General features: G+C 36.3%; 2 protein-coding genes across 4 annotated transcripts in view; both read right to left on the bottom strand.

Annotated features, from left to right (window-relative positions):
* Window positions 1-971: 971 nt before the first annotated feature.
* On the bottom strand, window positions 972-7,285 carry uap1l1 (UDP-N-acetylglucosamine pyrophosphorylase 1, like 1). The gene is made up of 9 exons (XM_056457967.1): window positions 6,561-7,285; window positions 6,243-6,447; window positions 5,817-5,992; window positions 5,420-5,592; window positions 5,127-5,320; window positions 3,252-3,392; window positions 2,987-3,172; window positions 1,542-1,608; window positions 972-1,151 (listed from the first exon to the last, which is right to left on the bottom strand). The coding sequence occupies exons 1-9, from the start codon at window positions 6,844-6,846 to the stop codon at window positions 1,062-1,064; spliced, it is 1,518 nt and encodes a 505-aa protein (XP_056313942.1). The 5' UTR covers window positions 6,847-7,285; the 3' UTR covers window positions 972-1,061.
* Window positions 7,286-10,042: 2,757 nt separating this feature from the next.
* Window positions 10,043-21,450, bottom strand: part of slc25a25b (solute carrier family 25 member 25b) — a 28,417-nt gene continuing 17,009 nt past the window's right edge. For all 3 annotated transcript variants that reach the window (XM_056457964.1, XM_056457965.1, XM_056457966.1), the window contains 7 exons: window positions 20,384-20,495; window positions 17,257-17,415; window positions 16,135-16,287; window positions 14,240-14,347; window positions 13,935-14,102; window positions 12,106-12,256; window positions 10,043-12,001 (listed from right to left, as the gene is read on the bottom strand). In XM_056457964.1, the coding sequence (XP_056313939.1) occupies window positions 11,817-12,001; window positions 12,106-12,256; window positions 13,935-14,102; window positions 14,240-14,347; window positions 16,135-16,287; window positions 17,257-17,415; window positions 20,384-20,495 (1,036 nt within the window). In that variant the 3' untranslated portion in view covers window positions 10,043-11,816. The remainder of the gene's footprint in view (window positions 12,002-12,105; window positions 12,257-13,934; window positions 14,103-14,239; window positions 14,348-16,134; window positions 16,288-17,256; window positions 17,416-20,383; window positions 20,496-21,450) is intronic.

Raw genomic sequence — 21,450 nt, 5'->3', positions numbered from 1 at the left:
TCTCCCCGCCCACCATTCCCACATGGGTGTCTGCTTCTCATCATGCGTTACGTCAGATAAACATCCAACAGTGACAGATAGACTTGGATGAAGCTGAAATACAGCTCATTAGTCAAAAATACCAAGTAAGTTCATTTGATGTATTTGTGGTGGAGTTTATTCAAGCCTTTCTGAAATGAGTCACACACAAATGTCTTGCTGTACACACAGACACACTCATATTTATGTTTACTGACACTTTATGCGGCTGTGGTGATTATAATGGTTAAGAATTACATAGCAATTTCACTGTATTTATTACAAACATGCTCTGTTTTAAACTTATAAAAACCACAGAGAGTTGTAACATATTTTATTCCCAGTTTATTTGCAAAAAAAAATGTTCTGTGAATGTGTGTATTCATGTTATTATAGAAACATGGTGCCTGTCAATCAATTCGGTGGGCAGGGAAAACCGCACTCCTACATCACGTTGCAGTGGGCCTCACAATCACTGGGATTTGGGTCCTATTGTAGCGTCAGGAAATTTTAAAAGAAAAAATGAGACTAATTGAGTTTGTATCACTCCAATATGACAGTGGACACACTACAAATAACGACAGTTCTGTCCAGCTTATCATAAGCGCCCTTTAATCTCAGAAATACTGTAGCATCTTTCTATTTTAAATAAACGTTTGTTCAAAATTTAATTTTGAAAATGGTTGTCAAAGAAAATCTTGAAAAACTGTGTTAAAAAAAACTGATTGTAGTAAAAAAAAAAAATTAGGAACCAAATTTAAGCACATTGTGACTGAAGAATGGAGTATTCACAGGAATAATTTATATTTTTAAATATAATAAAACAATTCTCTTTAATCTGTTGCAATATTTGACAAATTACAGTTGTTATAGATGTAATTTTGATCAAACAAAAAATGAAACCTTTGTGAGCATTTTCAAAAGACTTCAAAAACCTCATACACAACCCAAACTAACTAGTTTATGTATTTATTGTTGATTTGTAAACATCCCTTTAATTTCCTTTACTGTCAAAAATCATGCCTGATCATCAGCTGGAAACATTATGCAGTTTGCACAAGATTCTTGGCTTCATTCTCGTCAAGTATAAAAGGCGACTTCAAGTTCTTCTGATTTAGCAGCTTTTCCAGACCCTGTAAAACACAGCAATTAAAATACATCCATGTGTCACGGAGGCTAAAAATGAAAAAAGGATAGAAAGAGATGTGGTGTTGCAGCTGTCTCCAACGCTCTCTCCTGAGAACAGAAACGCTGCTTTGACATCATCCGCTCCAGTTCACATCATGCTCCATATGTTCACACATGCTAGTTATCCTTTTTTTACTCTGTGCCTCAGGGCTAATCTCGCTTCTTTTTGTACTACCGCTAAAAAATTGTTATGTTTAAGAATGATCAAAAGTGTTTAGCTTTTGTGTCAGATGTAGGTCCTTCAGACACAAAACTGGACTCTTTATCAGAATTATCAACTCATCTATTATTGCCAATAACCACAACAACAACAACAAAAGTGTTTGAGTTTTTACCTCGCCAAAGTATGATACGAGTGGAGAGATTTCACAGATTGCTGGTGGATCTTCATTCTGTGCAGTACTGCAAAAGAAAGCACAGACAAAGCTAGTCTTATAAAGCACTCACCCTGCTGTCCACCCAAGGAACTGACTTAAAATAGTTAATTTACTGCATGGGCAGGTTAGACATCCCTTTTAGGCATTTTCCTTTCAGGTTAAGTCGGTTGGAGGGAACTCAATTCATAAGGGAAATGGAGTTGATTTTAGGAAATGTTTACAGCACATCATTTTCTACAACTGGTTTGTTTGGAATTATATTACAAATTATAATATGAGTGAAAACATCATATTTGCCGTAAAGGTCACTTGGCATTTATCTAAACAGTCATTTGTTTATTGATTGCACTAGGATAGGTTGACGTGCTCTATTTTTATGGCATGTGGGTACTTGTAGCTTGCTTGTTTGCAGCTTAATTCTTCATGGACGTGTGTGTACTTCAGGTTTATTCAATGAAAACCGCCATCTGCTTGTAGATCAATGTTTACCTGCTTTCTGATTGGTCAATAACGACATTCCAAAGTATGAAATACAAACACGAATCATCGTATCAGGATCCCTAGTATCCCTATCCCTAGTATAAAATTCAGTCTACATAATTCTGTGCTTCTCGGTCACGCCGCTGATCTTGACTGTTTGGCGCCATCTTGTGACTGAATAATTATACAAGTTGTTTAGTGCAAGCCGCAACGCAACCAGTCATCGTTCTTTCCACGAACTTTACATTAAATTAAAGAGTTAGTAAATTAGTACTGCTCAGATCAATGTTTGGTGTCTAATTGTTTACTTTTGAGGCAAACTGCTGTGTAATAAGTGGGATAATGTACATCTAGTCGGTTGTTTACAGAGTAAAGCCCATTAGTCCAGTCTGGCTTTGTACAGTATCCCTTACTTAATGTTCAAGAAACACATTATTTTAAACACAGCTATAACCTCAAGCAATAACCTCCCAAATGTAATATGTTTACAATAACTGTGAGTTTCAGTTTTCAAGTTTTGTGAAGCAAATGTAAACCCTTTTATAGTGGTTTTAGTTTTACCATCAGTTGAAGTCACAATCATGATAAATTACTCAATAAAGATAATGGAACACATGAATTATCTGGACTCTTTAAAGGGATAGTTCACCCAGAAATGAACTACTCCACCAGTTTGAGTTTCTTTCTTCCGCTGAACACAAAACAAGATATTCTGAAGAATGTTGTTTCTGAAGCCATTGACTTCTATATGTTTTGCTCCTAAAAATTAATCATTCATAAAAGCTTGAAACCACTTAAGTGCGAGTATATGGTTAGGAAATATTTAGTTTTTGATGAACTATCTCTTTAAGACATTTTGAGGATGCTTTTCACCACAATCATTATTCGATGCTGATTCACTAAAAGGTATTTAGTGTTATCACCTATGTTTTGGAGCGATGGGTTTATTATGCTCATCCATGAAGCTTCCACCAGCTGCCAGAATCCAGCGGTAATGCTGTGCTAGCAAAGATCGGCGTGCTGTGGTTGGTGTGTCCAGAGGCGCCCCATCAGCATTTTTCAGGGGTGAAAACTCCTCTTCCCTCAACACCTCAAATGCGACAAATTTCCTTTTAAAAAAATTAATGATAGTGAGAGAGAGAGGGTGATACCCAATTTTGCCAAAATTAACAGTAGCGGCAAACACACTTTGAGAACTGAAAGACGTCAAATACAAATTTCTCCATTTTGATGCCATTGGGCTTGCTTGGTTTCACCAGGTTTCCTTCTCCATCCACAAACGGCACTTTCTTGATTGCCACATGCTGCTTCAGCTTACTTTCAAACTTCCTGTAATGAAAGAGGAATTATTTGCACAAAGGACTTTGATAAAGATGAAGTCAATATGTTTCAAATTCTTGACCAAAATCCATGTTTTCTGACAGTCTACACTTTAAGCTTCTGGTTTTGTAAACCGTTACCTGTAGGTATAGTGTCCTTCTAAGGCAAACTCAATGATTTATTCATTCATTTTCTTTTCGGCTTAGTCCCTTTATTAATCGGGGTCGTCACAGCGGAATGAACCGCCAACTTATCCAGCATATGTTTTACGCAGCAGATGCCTTTCCAGCTGCAACCCATCAGTGGTAAACACCCACACACACTCATTCACACACATACACTACGGACAATTTAGCTTCCCCAATTGACTTATACCACAGGTATTTGGACTGTGGGGGAAACCAGAGCACCCAGAGGAAACCCACGCAAACACAGGGAGAACATGCAAACTCCACACAGAAATGCCAACTGACCCTGCCGAGGCTCAAACCAGTGACCTTCTTGCTGTGAGGCGATTGTGCTAACCACTGCACCACCATGCAGCTCTAAGGAAAACTAATAAGGTTAATAAATACTAATATAAAAATAAAATCATATTTTGATAAATAGGTTAATGTTAGTTCATCTGTTTTGTTTTGTGAAAATTCAACATTTTGAACTGAGTTTTGGATGAATAAACTTTTTAGTGAAGGGACAAAAATCCCTCAGATTAGATTACAAACATTTTCATTTTTCTTTTAAATATTTATTTTGCCATGAACGTGGGTAAATAAGACTTCTCGCCTACAGTTAGTTCAAAACGCAGCAGCTAGATTTTTAACAAAAAAAAGAGACATTTTAAGGTCTCTCCAATGGCTACCGGTAAGACAAAGAATTAAATTTAAAATCCTACTCTTTATGTGTAAAACCTTACATGGCCTGGGCCCCCATTATTCAGCTCAGCTAATTGTGGCCTACACTCCATCTAGACACTTGCGTTCCGCTGCTCAGTGTCTATTTAAAATCCCAAAGGTGCACCTCAAAAGCAGGGGCGAATGTGCAATCAATATAGCCTGTCCTTGCCTTTGGAACGCGCTACTGCTAGAATTAAAAATGGCTTCGTCACTGCAAATTTTCAAGTCTAAATTAAAGACACATCTATTTTCTAGGTCATTTGAAGTATAAGTCCAACGGTCTCATTTTTAAATCTGTTTAGTGTGGTCAACTGTGGTAGCATCTTTTAACTAGGCGGAATTATTTAAAGGGTCAATTACTTTCTTGTTTTAGGCATTGGAACCAAACTGTTTTTGTATAATCTATTTTACATCTTGTATGCTCTCTTTTACATTATGTGCCTATTGCTGTTTTGTTTATTGTGTCCATACTGCTTGTGTGCATGTTCTCTGTAAAGCACTTGTAATCTTGTGGCCGTTTGGAAATGTGTTTGGATATAAATCGAACTTGAATTTAGCAAAGAATTTTCTGTAATTAATACCTAACTACTGTTAGCAAATGTTAATAAACTGAACATTAATATAAATTGTTACCAAGTAATCTTGTATTTAGGACCTACAATCTTGCACTAGTAAGTTGATAATAAAAAGATCTAGTAGGCTTTATATTAGGGGTTCTTTTGCTTGGTAAAATTATGAAGCATGATTATTATAATAGATTCCAGAAAACATGACCTTTGTGCACAATAAGTTGACTTCACACAAAAGAGGACGTGACTGTATGCTAAAACAGTGTGATGAGAGCACATACTCGGCCACGTCCTTTAAGAAGCTCCGGGTAAAGAAGTGATTGCAGATGTTCCCGGCACTGAACAAAAGCTCTCCTCCTGGGCCTCGCAGCTCTGCTGTCTCTGGCTGGATCTCACTGTACTCGATCACCTGATATACATTGTCCACACGACATACCACTCCAACAGGCTCTGCAGGATAGGCCTTATCCACCACCTGCCCAGAATCAAGGTAAACATGGCTAATCACCACCAAAATAACATGCTCATTAAAATGAATGGGATTCAGTCAAGACCATAAACAAGGCATTTTCACCTTGGCACCACAGTCTGCTTCTTTGTTTACACAAAAGCCAATGAAAACCGGGTCTGCCATCTTCACCAAGATGTTGTCCACACAGTACACATGAAGATACTCCACACCTTTTCCCTCCATGTCCGCTAAAATCTTGTTGTCCACTAGTGACCGATAGAGGCCGCCATTTCCATCTGAACAAGACATAAACACGAAGATGCAAACATCAGCTGGTTTCAGTCAGTCAAGTAAAAAAAGAAGACACTGATGTGACCTTATTTCGTTGTTCACTCGTAACTGATGAAAACAAATAATTATGAAAACTAGGCTCTAGTTCATTATTTTATGCTCTACTCCTAACACATTAACAATAAAAGAAGTAAATTCAGTTTCCAAAGTCAAATGAGCTCTGTCAGACCTGGAGCCATGGCTATTTTGTTTTTCTTCTCCAGGATGATCTTTCCATCAAAGCCCACAGCTGGTATCATCCTCTGTTCAAACATGACCACATTGGATGGACAAAGGCCAAAATATTTGTTGTCTTTGAAGAACTTCTCTGTGGGTCCCAGGGTGAACTCACTGGTCATTATGTACCTGTTCATACATCATTAATAGACAATTCAGTACAAGTGTTAAGTCATTTGCTTGTTTGTTTGGCAAGTTTCTTGAACCACCAGTTCATTTTTTTATTATTATTAACAGATGTGTGATTTTCTAGAATCACAATCATCCATTTATTGTGTTAGCATTTTGTTTCAGAGATCATTTCCACTACAGAATTCGCAGGTCCAAAAAACATCCACAAGACCAAATGTGCTTAAAGCTGAAACTAAAAGAACCATACCATGGTACTGTGCACCTACAACCATGCCTCACATTGGCCAGCTCTTGTACTTTCTGGATCCTCTCAGCCTGCATCTGGTACAGGGTTTTTCCACTTGGAAGCCCAACGTTATACATGCCTTTGGGATAGGATACTCCAAGTCGAGTCCCCTGACCACCAGCTAAAAGCAAAACAGCCACTCTATCCTGTGAAATCTGAAGTAACCCTGAAAATACAAGTAACGTTAGTTTACATAAACTCCAATGAGACTTAGAGCACACTGACAAAAATAAAGAAAAATATATTATTGTATACTATATTGAACATTTGGAGCTGTACCTTCATTCTCCCACTTCTGAAGGGTTTCTCTGTCACTTTTACGCACACTCCCAATGAACTCTGAAGGAACGGGCTGCATCCGCTCGTCTAGCCGACCATCAGCACTCGACTCTCGGCTTGCGGACGCTGCAGCTTCTCGGCAGTGCTTGACTAACTCGTCGGGCTGCAGCTGAGAAATTTCCTCCAGAAATGTGCCCCTTTCTTCCGCAGAAAGTTCTTCCCAGAACTGTAAAACATGAGTCTGTCCTGCAGCTTCTAACCTCGCTTTAGCTGCCTCAAAGGACATCTTTCTCTGCTAGAAGCTGCTCAACACAGAAGTGATAGGAGTCGAGCTGATATTAGTGCTGATCCAGATCCTGTTTTCACCAGCCTGAAACTCGTGATCACTGTGCGGTTGTTGGTACAATAAACATAGTCGGAGTTACATATAACTGGCCAAATAAGACGAAACTACTGTAAAGGCATATTTAGTGTACTCAAGTCATTCGGCAACTCCCCTTGAACACATTGTGGCCGTGTGTCAAAACCGCTGAGGACTACTGCTTAGCTAAACAGTATTCTTGCTCTTCGCTAGCTCCAATCTGTTCATATATCCCAACCGATCATGGTTGAGGTGATACAGAATGTCCCAGGTATGCTGTCTAGGTAGTCAGCTCGGCAGGGTGTGAGACACAAGCAGTATTTACTCTTGAGTCCGCGGATGAATGACTTCCTCAGAAAGCAAACCGCTGTCATGTGATCAGTCTGCTGAGTCTCTCTCCTTCCTCTTTACTCCCGAGATTCTGTTTCCAGTTGCTAAACTATTATTTTCATCAGCTAATATATTAAGAAATACATATTAATAAATATATCTTTTAGAATTTTAATTCTTTTAATAATTTTAGAATTATGCTGTATTAGTTCATATAGAGCAACATTTTCTAGCTATTTTGATATATTAAATTAATTAGGTGAGGCGGCGCGGTGGAGCAGTGAGTAGCGCTGTTGCTTCACAGCAAGAAGGTTGCTGGTTCGAGCCTCGGCTGGGTCAGTAGACATTTCTGTGTGCATGTTCTCCCCGTGTTTGTGTGGGTTTCCCCCAAAGACCTGTGGTATAGGTGAGTTGGGTAAGCTAAATTATCCGTAGTGTATGTGTGTGAATGAGAGTGTATGGGTGTTTCCGGAAGGGCATCAGCTACATAAATCGGCAGTTCATTCCGCTGTGGTGACCCAGGATTAATAAAGGGATTAATTTTAGGACTCTCATTATGTAATCTAGATTAAGGAAGTCAAATTAAATCAAGATTGACCAATACATATTTTAAAGGGCTAAAATTATGTTTTATTTAAGTGATAAGTATAGATTAGTTTTTGTTTTTTTTAAACTCAAATGATTTGTAGCAATCTGTTTCCTCAAACGGTTAGAGTTGCCTTTACTTTATTGAGTTTTACAGTACTAAGTTGGTCTGAGTTCTCTTCATTTATCGGGTTTTACGGTGCTCAAATTGCTTCTTTTACTCAGATGAAGTAAGTTCACAGTACTCATTAGGATTAGATTTTTGAATTTAAATGGTTTCTTGCAATCAGTTTCCTCAAATGGTAAGTTACCTTAACTTGGGCTCATCTATCTACGAGCTCGGGGTTCTCTCCTGGGACGGTATGCCAAACCTGCTAACATCGTCAAGCATTAATTACGTGTGAACTCTTGGAAAAAAATGTACAAGCAAATATTTCTTGTTTTTCCCCCACAGTTCCTTATGAAGAAGACAGAGTTTAATCTTAGACTGAAATAAAATAAATAAATAAAAAACACCCAACTTCCATGACCAAAATCAAGAATAACTTTATTTTACAGTTATTTTACAAACATAAATATTCCCACTCTACATTCAATTTTTGCATTCTATAGAGGACGTAGATTTTATTTTCCTTTAGTCCAGTAAACATATTTTTTGCATTGATCTGCACATTGCGGCATCAACTGAAACTTTGCAGATGTATCATCACATCTAGATATGCTTCGCGGTACAAACATCTGGATATTTGATTAGCATGAATGCTTATGAGAGTCAGGGGAGCCCAGCAACAGTACATATGGATATACATGTGGCAAACACTGTGCATTTGCACTCACAGAAGCCGCAGCAAACAGCTCAACGGTAAGGCAATAGACTACAGGCAGTCTTGAAGAGTGGCATACCTTGATTGTGTGGATCGCCACCAAAAAAAAAAAAAACACAAATCTAAAGCCTTTAGTCTCAGGACATCTAGAGTCCAGAGATATCTCCTGTGAGAAACAGTGCAAAACGCAAAACGGACAAAAATACGCTGCTTCCATCACGAGGCAGGCAATACAGCTTTTAAAGCCCTGTAGAGACTCTACAGTGCAATTTGTGCATATTCAGACAAGACACACATACACATGCATTTACAAAGACGGAATTGATCCAAAGGGAATCGGGCCGCAGCTGAGTTCAGCAGGACACAGAAGGGTATTCGCAGTTTTTCCACTGATCCAAGTTTGTTTTCAGGCCGTGAAAAAAGCCAAACTGTTCTCAGGGCCTGCACACATACTGTACCATGCAGAATGGAGAAGAGTCTCTTCTGAGACCGCTGTATTCTCCCTGAGAATCAACGCATTAGAAAAATATTTCATTTTCATCTTCCTACATTTCCCCCAAAGAGTCTAAAAGCAGCTTTATTCCATTTATAAATAAGGCAACTATATCAACACTAAAGGTCTTGTAGAATCGCAACCCATTGAACTGCTGGGTTTTAGGGCTTCTCATGCAAATGCTGTAAGAGCAAAACATTTTTAAAATGGGTGTCAATATTGAAATGTCACATCCAAATATACAAGATATCTGTCTCCTGACGAAGAGTCAAAAGATATCATAACCTACTATATACCTCTTTTAGTGTTTTGTTTACAAAAACTGAACTTATTTTGCCCCCAAGCTGAAACAAACATTTAAAAATGTTCTTAAACACACACTACCGAACTACTAAATGAATACTATCGTTGTGTTGCAAGTTCTCCTAAAAATTCAAGTCTGGTTTATTTATTTATTTGTATTAAAATAAAGTGCTTAAATATGTTCCTTGACTAGACTGAGTATAAATCAGAGTGTTATAGACGTTACTGAATCCTCGCAAACTAATAATAGTGAGAAATGATATTTACACTGAGGTTATGCAGATCATCTATGAACAAGAATTGTTTGAACATATCAGTAGCTTTGCTTTCTCTAACTTTAGCAAGACCAGCGGTTCTTCAACTCAATCCTCTGCATATTTTTACATGCGTCTCTCATCGGACACACGGGTCAGGTTACGGAGCTCGGAAAAATATAATTGTGGAGTTTTATTTCACAATTCTTACTTTTTTCAGAATTGAGTGATAGAAACTTGCATTTGTCAGTCATTCAGATGGAATTGCAAGAAATTTACTTGTGATTGTGGTGGGGGGATGGGGGGGGGGGGGGGGGGGGGGGGGGGGGGGGTTATGAGAAAAATAGTGAATTTTGCAGAAATAAACCCAGCATTTCTGACTTTTCCGCTTCTTTTCCTCAAAACTACATGATAAAAACGTGCAATTGCCCATTATTAAGACATAATTGCTTGATATTTACTCCTAATGGTGAGAGAAAAGCAGTATGTGGAAAAAAAAGTCCAAATTGGTGGATAAAACCCACATTTTCTACATTTTCTTTCCTCAAAACTGAGACAAACTGGTAATAACAACTTACAAAGTTCAGTCCTAAAGGTAAAACTATATTTGACTTCATATTTATAAAATTAAGAGTTTATATCTCACAATACTGAGAAAGCAAAGTCACATCTGAATGTAAAAAAAGTCAGAATTGCGGGTTTCCATCTGTCTATCCTTGTAATGTTGACTTATTAGATATACAAGTATGCAAGTACTGCAATTCTGTTTTAACAACTAGCAAATGAGAGTCCAAACTGAGAGGAAAAAAGTCAGAATTGTGAGTTAAAGTCACAATTACGGTTTTATTTTTTATTCAGTGGTCCCAACCAAATTTGGTGTATGTAAATAAAAGAGACATAAACATATGCAGAGTGGTGGGTCTGAAGTTGAGAATCACTGACTAACTGATTCTCAAATCAGTCATCTTCAACCTGGACCCAAAGTGTTAAAGACTTTCTTTTTCCTTAACACCTATTTAGCTGCCCATCATCATGGGGAGTGTGTAGTGATCATTTTATGTTGAATTCTTTTACTAATAACCTTCTAAATTAAATAAATAAACATCGTTAAAAAATAAATTATCAAAGAAAAGTCCTCAGCAGTATAACTGGGACTCCATTTGATGAGTAAGAAAACGTTCCCCTTGTTGCTCTCTGTAACGTTGAAAACATGAAAACTGTGAATTTAGCCTAATAACACAAACAAATAAGTTGAATAACATAAAAGCAGTAAGTTTTGTGAGCGAAATGTAAGTATATAGTTGATTTTAAAAGAAAGTGCCAGACTTCATTACTGAACACTGCCATCCAGTGGAATGAGAACGCCGGAGCTCCACCAGGATTATTAGCATCACATCTAACAAAGCTTCTAGCTCATCCAGTTCCAGTTGTTTTTTTAAATAATGAACTGAAGAATGCAGTTGTTTTGTTTTTGTTGTTGTTGCATGTACTAAATGATTCCGTAACTCTTGCTCTTGCTCATGTGTGTGACTCCTCCTTCCCATAAAACACACTTAATACAATCTTGTGGTCCCTACAGCAAACACAACACCATATCCTTAAAGGAAAAACTCCACTTTTCTTTGGAAAATATGCTCAATTTACAATGAATGGCTAATGGTCTAATCAGATTCAATGATTTATGCTAAGCTAAGCTAACAGTGCTCAACAGTTTAACTCTAGATGATTGATAAAATGAGCCTACTTCCAAAAGAATTGGAGCGTTCCTTTAAAATGACGTCAGAGTTGGATTGAGGGGGTGTCGGGATTCAAAACACACGTCATATAGAGATGCTCACATTTTACTTTCAGCTAGGATTGTGTTTTAAGCAGGTATGGATCATTATATCTCAGTGCTTTCTCATATATTCCAGTTATTCTTCCATTCAGGGATCAAAAACAAACCTCGAGCTTAAAACTTTGAGGAAAAAAAAAAAGTTATGGTCTTCCCATCATGCATGCTGTTTCTTAGCCAACTGATGCTCCTTTTCTCCTTGAGTGCAAACTGTCGAATGATCCCTTTCAGTAATAAAAAGAAAACAGGATTTAACATTGCTCGGGTTTCTCTCACCGGGACTGAACGCCAAGGGTGATCTTTAAGTTCTCATAGACCACGTAGCTGATGCTAACAGCAGGGATGACCTTCATAAAGTTGGGTGCCAAGCCTCTATAGAGTCCAAAAGCGCCCTCTGTCCGTACAATGTGTCTGAAGAGTCCTGACATGGTCATCTGAGGACTTCCTTCCTGAGAAGCTGGAGGACAAATGAAAGATGAAGGATAAACATCCCTGACAGGAGATCTATAGAATTAGAGGTTTTCTAGCAGTAAACAAGACTTGTCTGTTTTGAAGACTGACCTTGCGCCTGCATGCGTGTCCTCACTAAGGCTAATGGGTAGCTCGCTAATTGTCCACATGTGCTGGACATTGTACCACAAGCTAGCAGCACAAACACACCCGGATCAGCGCTGTCTGTGGCAAACCTCTGCAGCCAGGAGTTCTTCAGTGTCTACAGGGAAGAATAGGAGCGATACTGAGTTAGATCACAGTTTAATATATTAAATAAACATGCTTGTCATTCAAATTAAGCATAAAGTAAGTATAACACAACTGTATTAAATTATTATTAACTTTATCCATTAACACTGAAAAAAGATTGAAGTAAAACACAAGCAAATTTATATTTATATTAAATTTATATATATATATATATATATATATATATATATATATATATATATATATATATATATATATATATATATATATATATATATATATATATATATATATATATATATGATGGTGTGTCTGTTTTTGAATGAAAGCAAGATGGTGCCTGTGGATGGATGTCTGTTTGTTTGTTTTTTTAAGCGTTTCGCACTTTTGCAGTACGACCGTCATTCTCTCTTGGATTACTCTTTTTTTTAAATAGTAACTCTATCACTGAAATCTTTCAGTCTTGGTTCTAAATGGCTCATAGCATTAAAATGGCCCTTCTTAAAGTACTTAATGATACCATGCTAGCCACTGACTTTGGCGATTCAATGGTCCTTGCTCTTCTCGATCTGTCAGCAGCATTTGATATTGTTGACCACTCTATTTTGCTGTCCAGATTAGAGTCAGATGTGGGCTTGAAAGGCACAGTCCTTAAGTGCTTTAAGTCTTTTTCTATCTGATAGTATGGTTAGACTGCTGCAGTTCACTTTACTGTGGCTTTTCAAAATCACAAATTTTTCACCTTCAGTTGGTCCAAAATGCTGCTGCTAGATTCATTTGTAATAGTAGAAAACATGACAGATTACCCCTCTTCTAAGGGGCCTCCATTGGCTGCCCATCCAATTCAAATTTGATTTTAAAATTATTTTACTGGTATATAAATCCCTTCATAATCTAGCCTCAACCTATTTCTCAGAGTGATCAAAATCTTCTTTTAGTTCCTCAGACCAGACTGAAATGTAGAGGGGACAGAGCTTTCCCTTGAGATTAGAATTGCTCCATTACTATCTATTTTTGAATCACTCCTAAAAACTTACCTATTTAGCTTGGCTTTGTAATATTATTTTAATAGTCCATTCTTCTGCTTCATTTTTAAATTTATTCAGTAGTTTCTCTTGTCTTAATTTTATGTTTTTATATTCTGTCTTTATATTTTACTTATGTACAGCATTTGGTCAGTCTTGTGACTGTTTTTAAATGTGCTTTATAAATAAACAAACTTGAACATGTATACACTAAAATAATGCAGTGTTCCACACAATTCATTTCTGTTTGCCAAACCCAAATTGATTAATTTAACGTAACAAATGTAAGTGGATTGAACATAAAGTGAGTTGCTAAAAAACAACGCAAGAATTGTGTTTTCAGCTCATTAAAATAAGAAGCTTGAAAAAACAACTAAAATATTATTTGAGTGTATAATTAGATTGCTTAATATAATTCAAAATATATATTTGATAAAATAATATACTAAATAATATAATAAAATAAAATATTATATTATATTAAATGGTCATATTCAGTTAACAACAGTAACAATGACAGAGCCTGAGAAGTATATATATATATATATATATATATATATATATATATATATATATATATATATATATATATATATATATATACACATACATATATATATATACATATACATATATTCCATTTTCTTACGGTGTAAAACTCACCTCATAAACAGCCAGGTCTATTCCAGCATAAGGGATGATACCCAGCATATTGGGAATGTAACCCTTATAGAAAGCGGTCATGCCCTCCTTCTTAAATATATGTTTAGCACAGTCTGCGATTCCCGAGTACTGACCCGTCCTTCCCAGAGCAAGACGAGTCTTTAAAACCTTAAACACACAGAAGCTTTGTTTAAGCTCCGAGGCATCTGAACAAAGTCATGCTTTGTTTAGTGTAGAAAGGAGAACTTAATTAAAAGATGGTGATTAGTTATTGAAAAGTACAGTAATAAAGTTTATGTTCTTACCTCCATTGGGTAAATGCTGCTTTGCGCAATTGCTCCTGCTAGAGAACCAGAAACCAGTCTCTCCAGGATCCCCAGCGTCTCCTGATTACTGCCAATCAACCGCTTAATCTGAAGGACAGAGCAAATCATACTAAATTTAGTACTAGAATCATTTATGTCACTGTTTGCCTATAATGTATAGTAATTTAATTAAACTATTAGGATTAACATATTTTATCCATAACCTACAGAAGATAAAATAGTATTTATATTTAAAAAAATAACAACATGCAAATAAAAAGCCATCAGCCTTTGGATTTTTTTACCTTTATATTGCGACCCCTTTACTTTATATCTATAATGTTAATTTTTATATTTAATATTAATAGCATTAGTTGCAGCAGATTGATTTCATGGCACCATGGTTAACTTTGACACCTTTACGGCACTCATGTACATTAAAAATAAATGTTTTTTTAAAGAATCAAATAAATCATACATGACTGAACATAGAGGATGATCACCAAGTGGAGTTCTCCAAAATTAAACCAAGAATAGATTTTGTGATTTTTAATCATTGTGCCTGCCAGACTCATTAGATGAGATTAATATTAAATTAAACAAAAATATAATTGTCATTTATTTATATAGGCCTATTGGTGTGTGTGTGTGTGTGTGTGTGTGCACCATTGTGTGCAACGTTTGTATGTTTATAACCACCTCTGAGGATAGTGGGTATCGTGAGTCAAAAGTTTTGTTATTTTGGGGGTCACATGCTCAAAAGTTTGGGAACCCCTGATGTTTAACCAGTTTAATTTTTTGCATTAAATTTGTACACAACGCATCAACACTGAATTTACTGCAGAGAAAAATAAACTGGAAGGAAACATCAAAATCTCTTTTCCCAAAATCAATTGCCACATGCAATTCTGACATTATTTATTTTACTATTTGCTATTCTTAAAATCCATGTGAACAGGAAGTTGCTGTTTATTTCAGTATGCTGATGGTCCAACTGAAACTGAATATTAAGTAAGGTCCGGGGCATCTGTGCATCATTCCTTCTTACCAAACTAACTGTAAGAGGTACATGGTTAAGATTATTGTGGCTGAAATCATGAAACTGATGTAAAAAAGAAAACAAATGGTCAGACTTTGAAGATAATCAGAGATATTTGTTTAGGTTATGTCAAATAAATGTTTTACTTCACACAGACTTCTTTTTAATAAGTCTTTTTTTCACTGTGAAAATTCCTCACATTGCTGATATTTTGTCTTCCCTCAACAGCAGGGTTGCCCAAACTCAGCCCTGGAGGGCAGGTGTTCTTCAGAGTTTACTTCCAACCCTGGTTAGACACACCTGAACCAGCTGATCAAGTTCTTTCTAGGTATACTAGAACAACTGACTGGGAATGAAAGGGGTTTAGGACACACTCCTGAGGCAGCATTACGCTTTAAAAACCACAGTAATAATCATAATGTAACATTGGAATAAGGTTAGTTTGTCCTATAAGATATTCTAATGTTTATTATAATATCCAGCGCCTTGACTGCAGCTCTGCACAGGAAGTTTGGTCAGAGAAGAAATGGTCGAGTCCAACTGAGCCTGGTTTCTCTCATGATTTTTGTTCTTTACTTCGTCAGTTGGTGAGGTTTATTCCTCACCACTGTCGCCACTGGCTTGCTTGGTACAGGACTTGTGGAGCTGCCCATCGATGGATTTGCTCTTCAGTGTTTCAGCAGTGAAAATTAAACCACACTGAACTAAACTAAACTGAACTTTAACTCTGAAAACTGGACTGACACAGTTTCAGTTTACTAGAACTTGACACAATCTACATTGTAAAATCGCTATAGAAATAAAGATGAATTGAGCTAAATTATTCTAAAAGTGGCAAGAGATTTCATCAAGTTACCTGCTCATATGCCATGAACTTGATAGCAGATTCAGGTGCAATCTTCAAAACATTGATACCATTCCCTCTCCACAGTGAGCGCAGTCCACCCTCACGGATCATTTGGGCGAATCCTCCAGCGATGCCCATGCTGTTACTGCGCGTTGCGTGAACCTGTCAACGCCATTCCAGAGGTAAAACAGTTAAGGTGAGAAAGTCTTCAGTTTTATGATTCAAGTTATACAATTCAATATGTTGATGTCTCTAAAATCTAACAAATGAAACAGCAACTAGTTTGACTTAAGAGATTTTGTACAAATGTACATGATCACCCACACCAAGGCACTGATTCAAAGAACAGAACAGAACATCATGAGCCGCAGTGACTGTACAGTAATGGTGAATAACAGCTTACAAACACTTACACTTCGATTGATGTGGGATTTCATACTGGGATTTGAGCCTAGAGGGTCTAATGAATAATTTGTGTCTCTGGCAACAACAGCTATGAGGAGTAAATGCCACGATAATGACATTTATGACAATACAAAACTCATTCATTTTAAATGAATGCTTTTCTTTTCTGAAGTTTGACCTTTCAAATAAAGAAAGCCTTCAACATTTACATGAAAAAATCTATTCAGCATATTCAAGAAATTGTGTCAATGAAGACTAGTATGATATTGAATATTCAGCTTTTCCATCACAGGAATACTCTACACCTTAAAAAGAGAAAACCATCATTTCAACTCAAAAATCATGGCAAAAAAATTATTTTCTTACCATTTATTTACCTTCATGATGTATTAAAAGGCTAGTTTAAGGCTATGTTTACATGACAGTGCTGATAAAAAAAAAAAAAAAGTGTAAATGCTTTCCCTTACATATTAAAAAAAGTGTCATTTTTACACAACGCTTTCAAAATGAACACTTCAAATAACTGTATTATGTATGCCAGGTCAGTATTTGCCACAGTCATACAGTATATACATGTTTATGTGTTTATGTATGTGTCTGTGTTTTGGAATATTGCAAAGAACCATGAAACTATAAAATAACATAATAATACATGGTAAAATCTGGAACATATTTAAGTATCTTGTGTCCAGTGTCCTGTACAGGTAGTGTGAGTGTATCTCGTACCTGCATGAGAACTTTGAGGCGGTCCAGTGGTGCAGTACAGGTACGGGACACAGCGCCTGCTCCACCTCCTGCTACCAGGTGTCGCCACCACATCCCTGTGTTCTTCTCCTCTGCCGTAAACTCATCCGGTACCAACATACTTTCCCCCACGTCAAATATCTATAAAGAGGGCATGAGAAATTATTTGTACAAAAAAACATAAGTTTCTGTAAGCAGGCAGAATCTCCAGACTTCACAAAACAAGTACAAACAAAGAAGAACATATTGATGTATCTATCTCGCTCTTTTTAAATTTAGTTTTGTATTTTATAAGTCAGGGGTGTGCAACCCTGTCCCTTGAGATCGACCTTCCTGCAGAATTCAGTTGCAACTCATGTCAAACACACCTGCCTGTAATTATCAAGTGCTGTTCAGGTCCTAATTAATTGGTTCAGGTGTGTTTGATCAGGGTTGGAGCTGAACTCTGTAGGAAGGTAGATCTCCAGGAACAGGGTTGAGCATCCCTGTTATAAGTTATCCAATTGTTATGTTATATATATTTTTTTCATTGCTTTCATTGGTTTTAGAGTGGAATATTAGATACTTAATTTGTTTTATGTTAGCACTTTACAATAAGTCTAGTTAAATGTTGAAAGAATTCCCAATATTTATAATCTTAGTTGATGTAATGTTGTTAATGTAAATAAAGCCAGTCACTTTTAGTTCTTGTTAACTCACAGTGCATTAACTGATGTTAAAAACAACAACTTTGGATTTCAATAATGTATTAGTAAATGTTGAACTATGATTAATAAACACTGTACAAGCAAAGTGTTAGTAAATACATAAGCTAACATTAACTAATGGGAGCCTATTGTAAAAGTGAGCCTTTTTATAATAATGACGTAGTAGTAGTATTCAAATGTATTGCCCCTACCAGCCTTATTAGTCATTAGATGACAGATACATATTAAACATTTAACAATGTAATATCCTTAAATACAAAAATATCTGGTACTTTTGTTTAAATGTTTAAGTACCAATTTAATACAAATGCACTACTATAAGGGTTTTTCTAAGTCCATATTTAGGAAACACTTTAGTTTAAGTTACAATGCCCATTATTAATTACTGGCTTATTAGCCATCTATTATTAAGATATTGGCTGTTAATTAATACTTACTCAATAAAAAATGATCTTAAGCTACATCACTAATCCTATGCAATACTTTTTTTATTGAATATTCTGTTTTTATTTTGACCTTAAAGCAACACAGAGCAATACAAAAAGCAACAACAATTATAAAGACAGAAAAGAGAAGGCAAACAAAACCAACAAAAAAAAAGACAAAAGACTAGTTTTATACATAGGTTAACAATGTTAGACCTATATTTCTAGGCCAGTGGGCACAGGCAATATGGTGATCTTGCAGACAGGGTACACCTTTAAACTGTTATCCTTGGCATTTGACAGATATTTAAAAAGGGTTTCCAGGTGGCTTTGAAGCCAGGAAAGCCAGGATTTAAAAAGTGGTTTTGAAGCCTTTTTCCATAGACAAAGAATAATTTTTTAGCTATGACCATTCCATATTGGACAGCTTTTTTTTATTCGATGACTGAACCCACAAAGTGAGTCAGACCAACCAAAATCAGTGATTGCTGGATCAGGCGTGAGCTCACAGGAATAAGCCTTACAGAATAATCAGAAAATTTTACTCCAAAACTCAAAAGGTTTTTGGCATAACCAAAAAAGATGTCTCAAGGAGCCTTCTGCAGATTCACATTTGTTACATTTACAGGAGATGGAGGGGTAGAATTTATAAGCTTAACCCTAGAAAAATAAAGCCGATTTTATATTGGATTAGTCAGTGTCTTGAGTTAATAGAACATGTATTTAAGACATTGATAGATTTTTCCAGTCCTTATTGGTAATTTGAATGCCTAAATCTCTCTCCCAGGAATCTTTCAAATACAAGGTATCAAACTGATCAGTAAAAACATTTACAAAATGGGAAATCATATCAGAGGCATCAGGAGAGACAGAAAGTAATTTATATACATCATGTTCATCTGCTAATAATTCAAAGTGGGAGATAGATGTACGAACATACTTTCTCAGCTGTAGATATCTAAAAAATGTGATGGTAAAAGATAAAATCTTGGTTTCAGCTGAGGGAATGTAGCAAGTTTACATTCATGTACAAGTCTCCATTACAGTGACCATTCCTTAACTGGACCAAATTGAAAATGTGGAGTCCTCTCCAATAATTTACCCAACTACTACCTTACTAGCTATTAATAAGCAGAAAATTAGTTTATGGAGCTAAAAGTATTGGAAAATGGTTTATAGCAAATTGTACCTTAAAATAAAGTGTGACCCATAATAACATCTTTAAATGTTTGTCCTTGCTGACTTACAGCCACAGTACTGACATTTTGCAGCATCCTTACCATTCATAAACGCCCATGAGAAAATTCTGTCAATAACTCCCCCGTCACTTGTCCCAAACCAGTTTGAGTTTTTGTTTTATTAAAGGCTAAAGAAGATATTTTGAAAAATGTTGGAAATTGGTAACCATTGACATCCATTGTAGGAAAAACATATACTACGGGAGTCAGTGGTTACCAACTAACAACTTTCTTCTTCTTCCTCCTCAAAAAAACGGGTTTTGTGTTCAACAGAAAAGAACTTTTGGGTGAACTGTCCCTTTAAGCCCAAGAGAAGGATTCGCTGATTTGTTCTGCAAGAACTTGTTTTGCAGCCATGATAATAACATAACAATTCCAGAAATAACTGGGTATAGGTGCTAGAATAATCTATTAGGTAGCATCTAGCGTCAAAAAGGTCAAGTCAGTGACGTCAAGACACTGTTGATCTGTTTAAAAGGATCAGACTGCTTCACGGTGACCCCCTTTTGTGTCATTCATCAGTATTTCAAGTGCAAGGCTACAAATTTAACTAAGCAGGCTTAGCAGAACTAAATGACTTGAGGTAGAAGCGCTTCTCCAGTTTTAATAGGATGTGTGTTGTCTCTCAGTGAAAGCAAATTAAACACAATGAAGAGACTTCCTGAGAGGATCAATGAAAGAAAACTGGCTTTGGAAACTTTGAATTGTAAAGCACAGTGCGGTTGTTGTTTTTGTTTACCGTAGAGTGTTTCCAGTAGAGGATGATTTCGGGAATGTTTTCGGCAGGGTGAAGGAGGTGATAATCTCTCCACTCGTTCCAGTCAATCGTCATTGTTCCATTTTTATCCATACTGTTCAGATAAAAACAACAAGCAGAGAGCAAAATTAAAATAACACACCCATATACTAATTGTGGCTCTGGGTAACAGCAGCTTATCTAAATAAGATCAGCTTTTTTTCTACCCAAAATGAATCATGTACAATCAAGCTGCAATAAATAAAAATAATATACACATTCATGGGAAAAAAAAAATGAAGATTCCACAGTTTCTCTAGATTTACAATTTATGGTTGTGTGTTTGAGTAATTTATAATTAGTGATTTGATTTGCAAACTATTGTTGACATTTCCTTCAAATATAACATAAAATGTTGTCATTTAGTGGTAGGGTGGGGCAATGTCGACCAGTTTGGCATCGTTCGATGTCTAATGTGAAACATTGCGATGGACAATGGCATCGATGTCGTAGGCAGCGGTAAATGAATTATTTATGAATCATTAATTCATTCATAACTAACTAATTATTTGTAGCCTACCGTTTCAACTACCTGACCCGCATGGTCTTTGCTTTACCCATAACCAAATCATAAATAAATAAAGATAAGTTACGGACAAATTACCACCCGTCAAGCACTTTTTCCGCGGGACTTTGGCATGAATAGGCAGAGTGATCTGTGTTGTAATAATAGCATCGACAAACTTGGTTGGTAAAAAAGGTGCACAACCAACAGGAACCAACCAACAGTCTCTGAGGTTTTCACTAAAATTACTAAGTACAAATGTGAAAGTGAAAGATTGAAGCAGTGTACTGATGCTGTGACACATTACCTGATAGATTCAAAATACCGTAGACAAGATTAAGTAAATATCAGGCTTTGACTATCGACCCAACCCTATTCAATGGCTAAAATGATAATTGGTCAAGCATGTTTTGAGACATATTCTTTATTCAATTTAAAACTAATATTTTAACTTTGAGTAAGTTTACAAAGCAATATTTGGCTGATTAATCCTGATCATTCACAA

Source organism: Danio aesculapii, chromosome 5, assembly GCF_903798145.1.
Source record: "Danio aesculapii chromosome 5, fDanAes4.1, whole genome shotgun sequence".
Lineage (NCBI taxonomy): Eukaryota > Metazoa > Chordata > Actinopteri > Cypriniformes > Danionidae > Danio > Danio aesculapii.
This window is presented reverse-complemented; position numbering and strand designations above follow the sequence as displayed.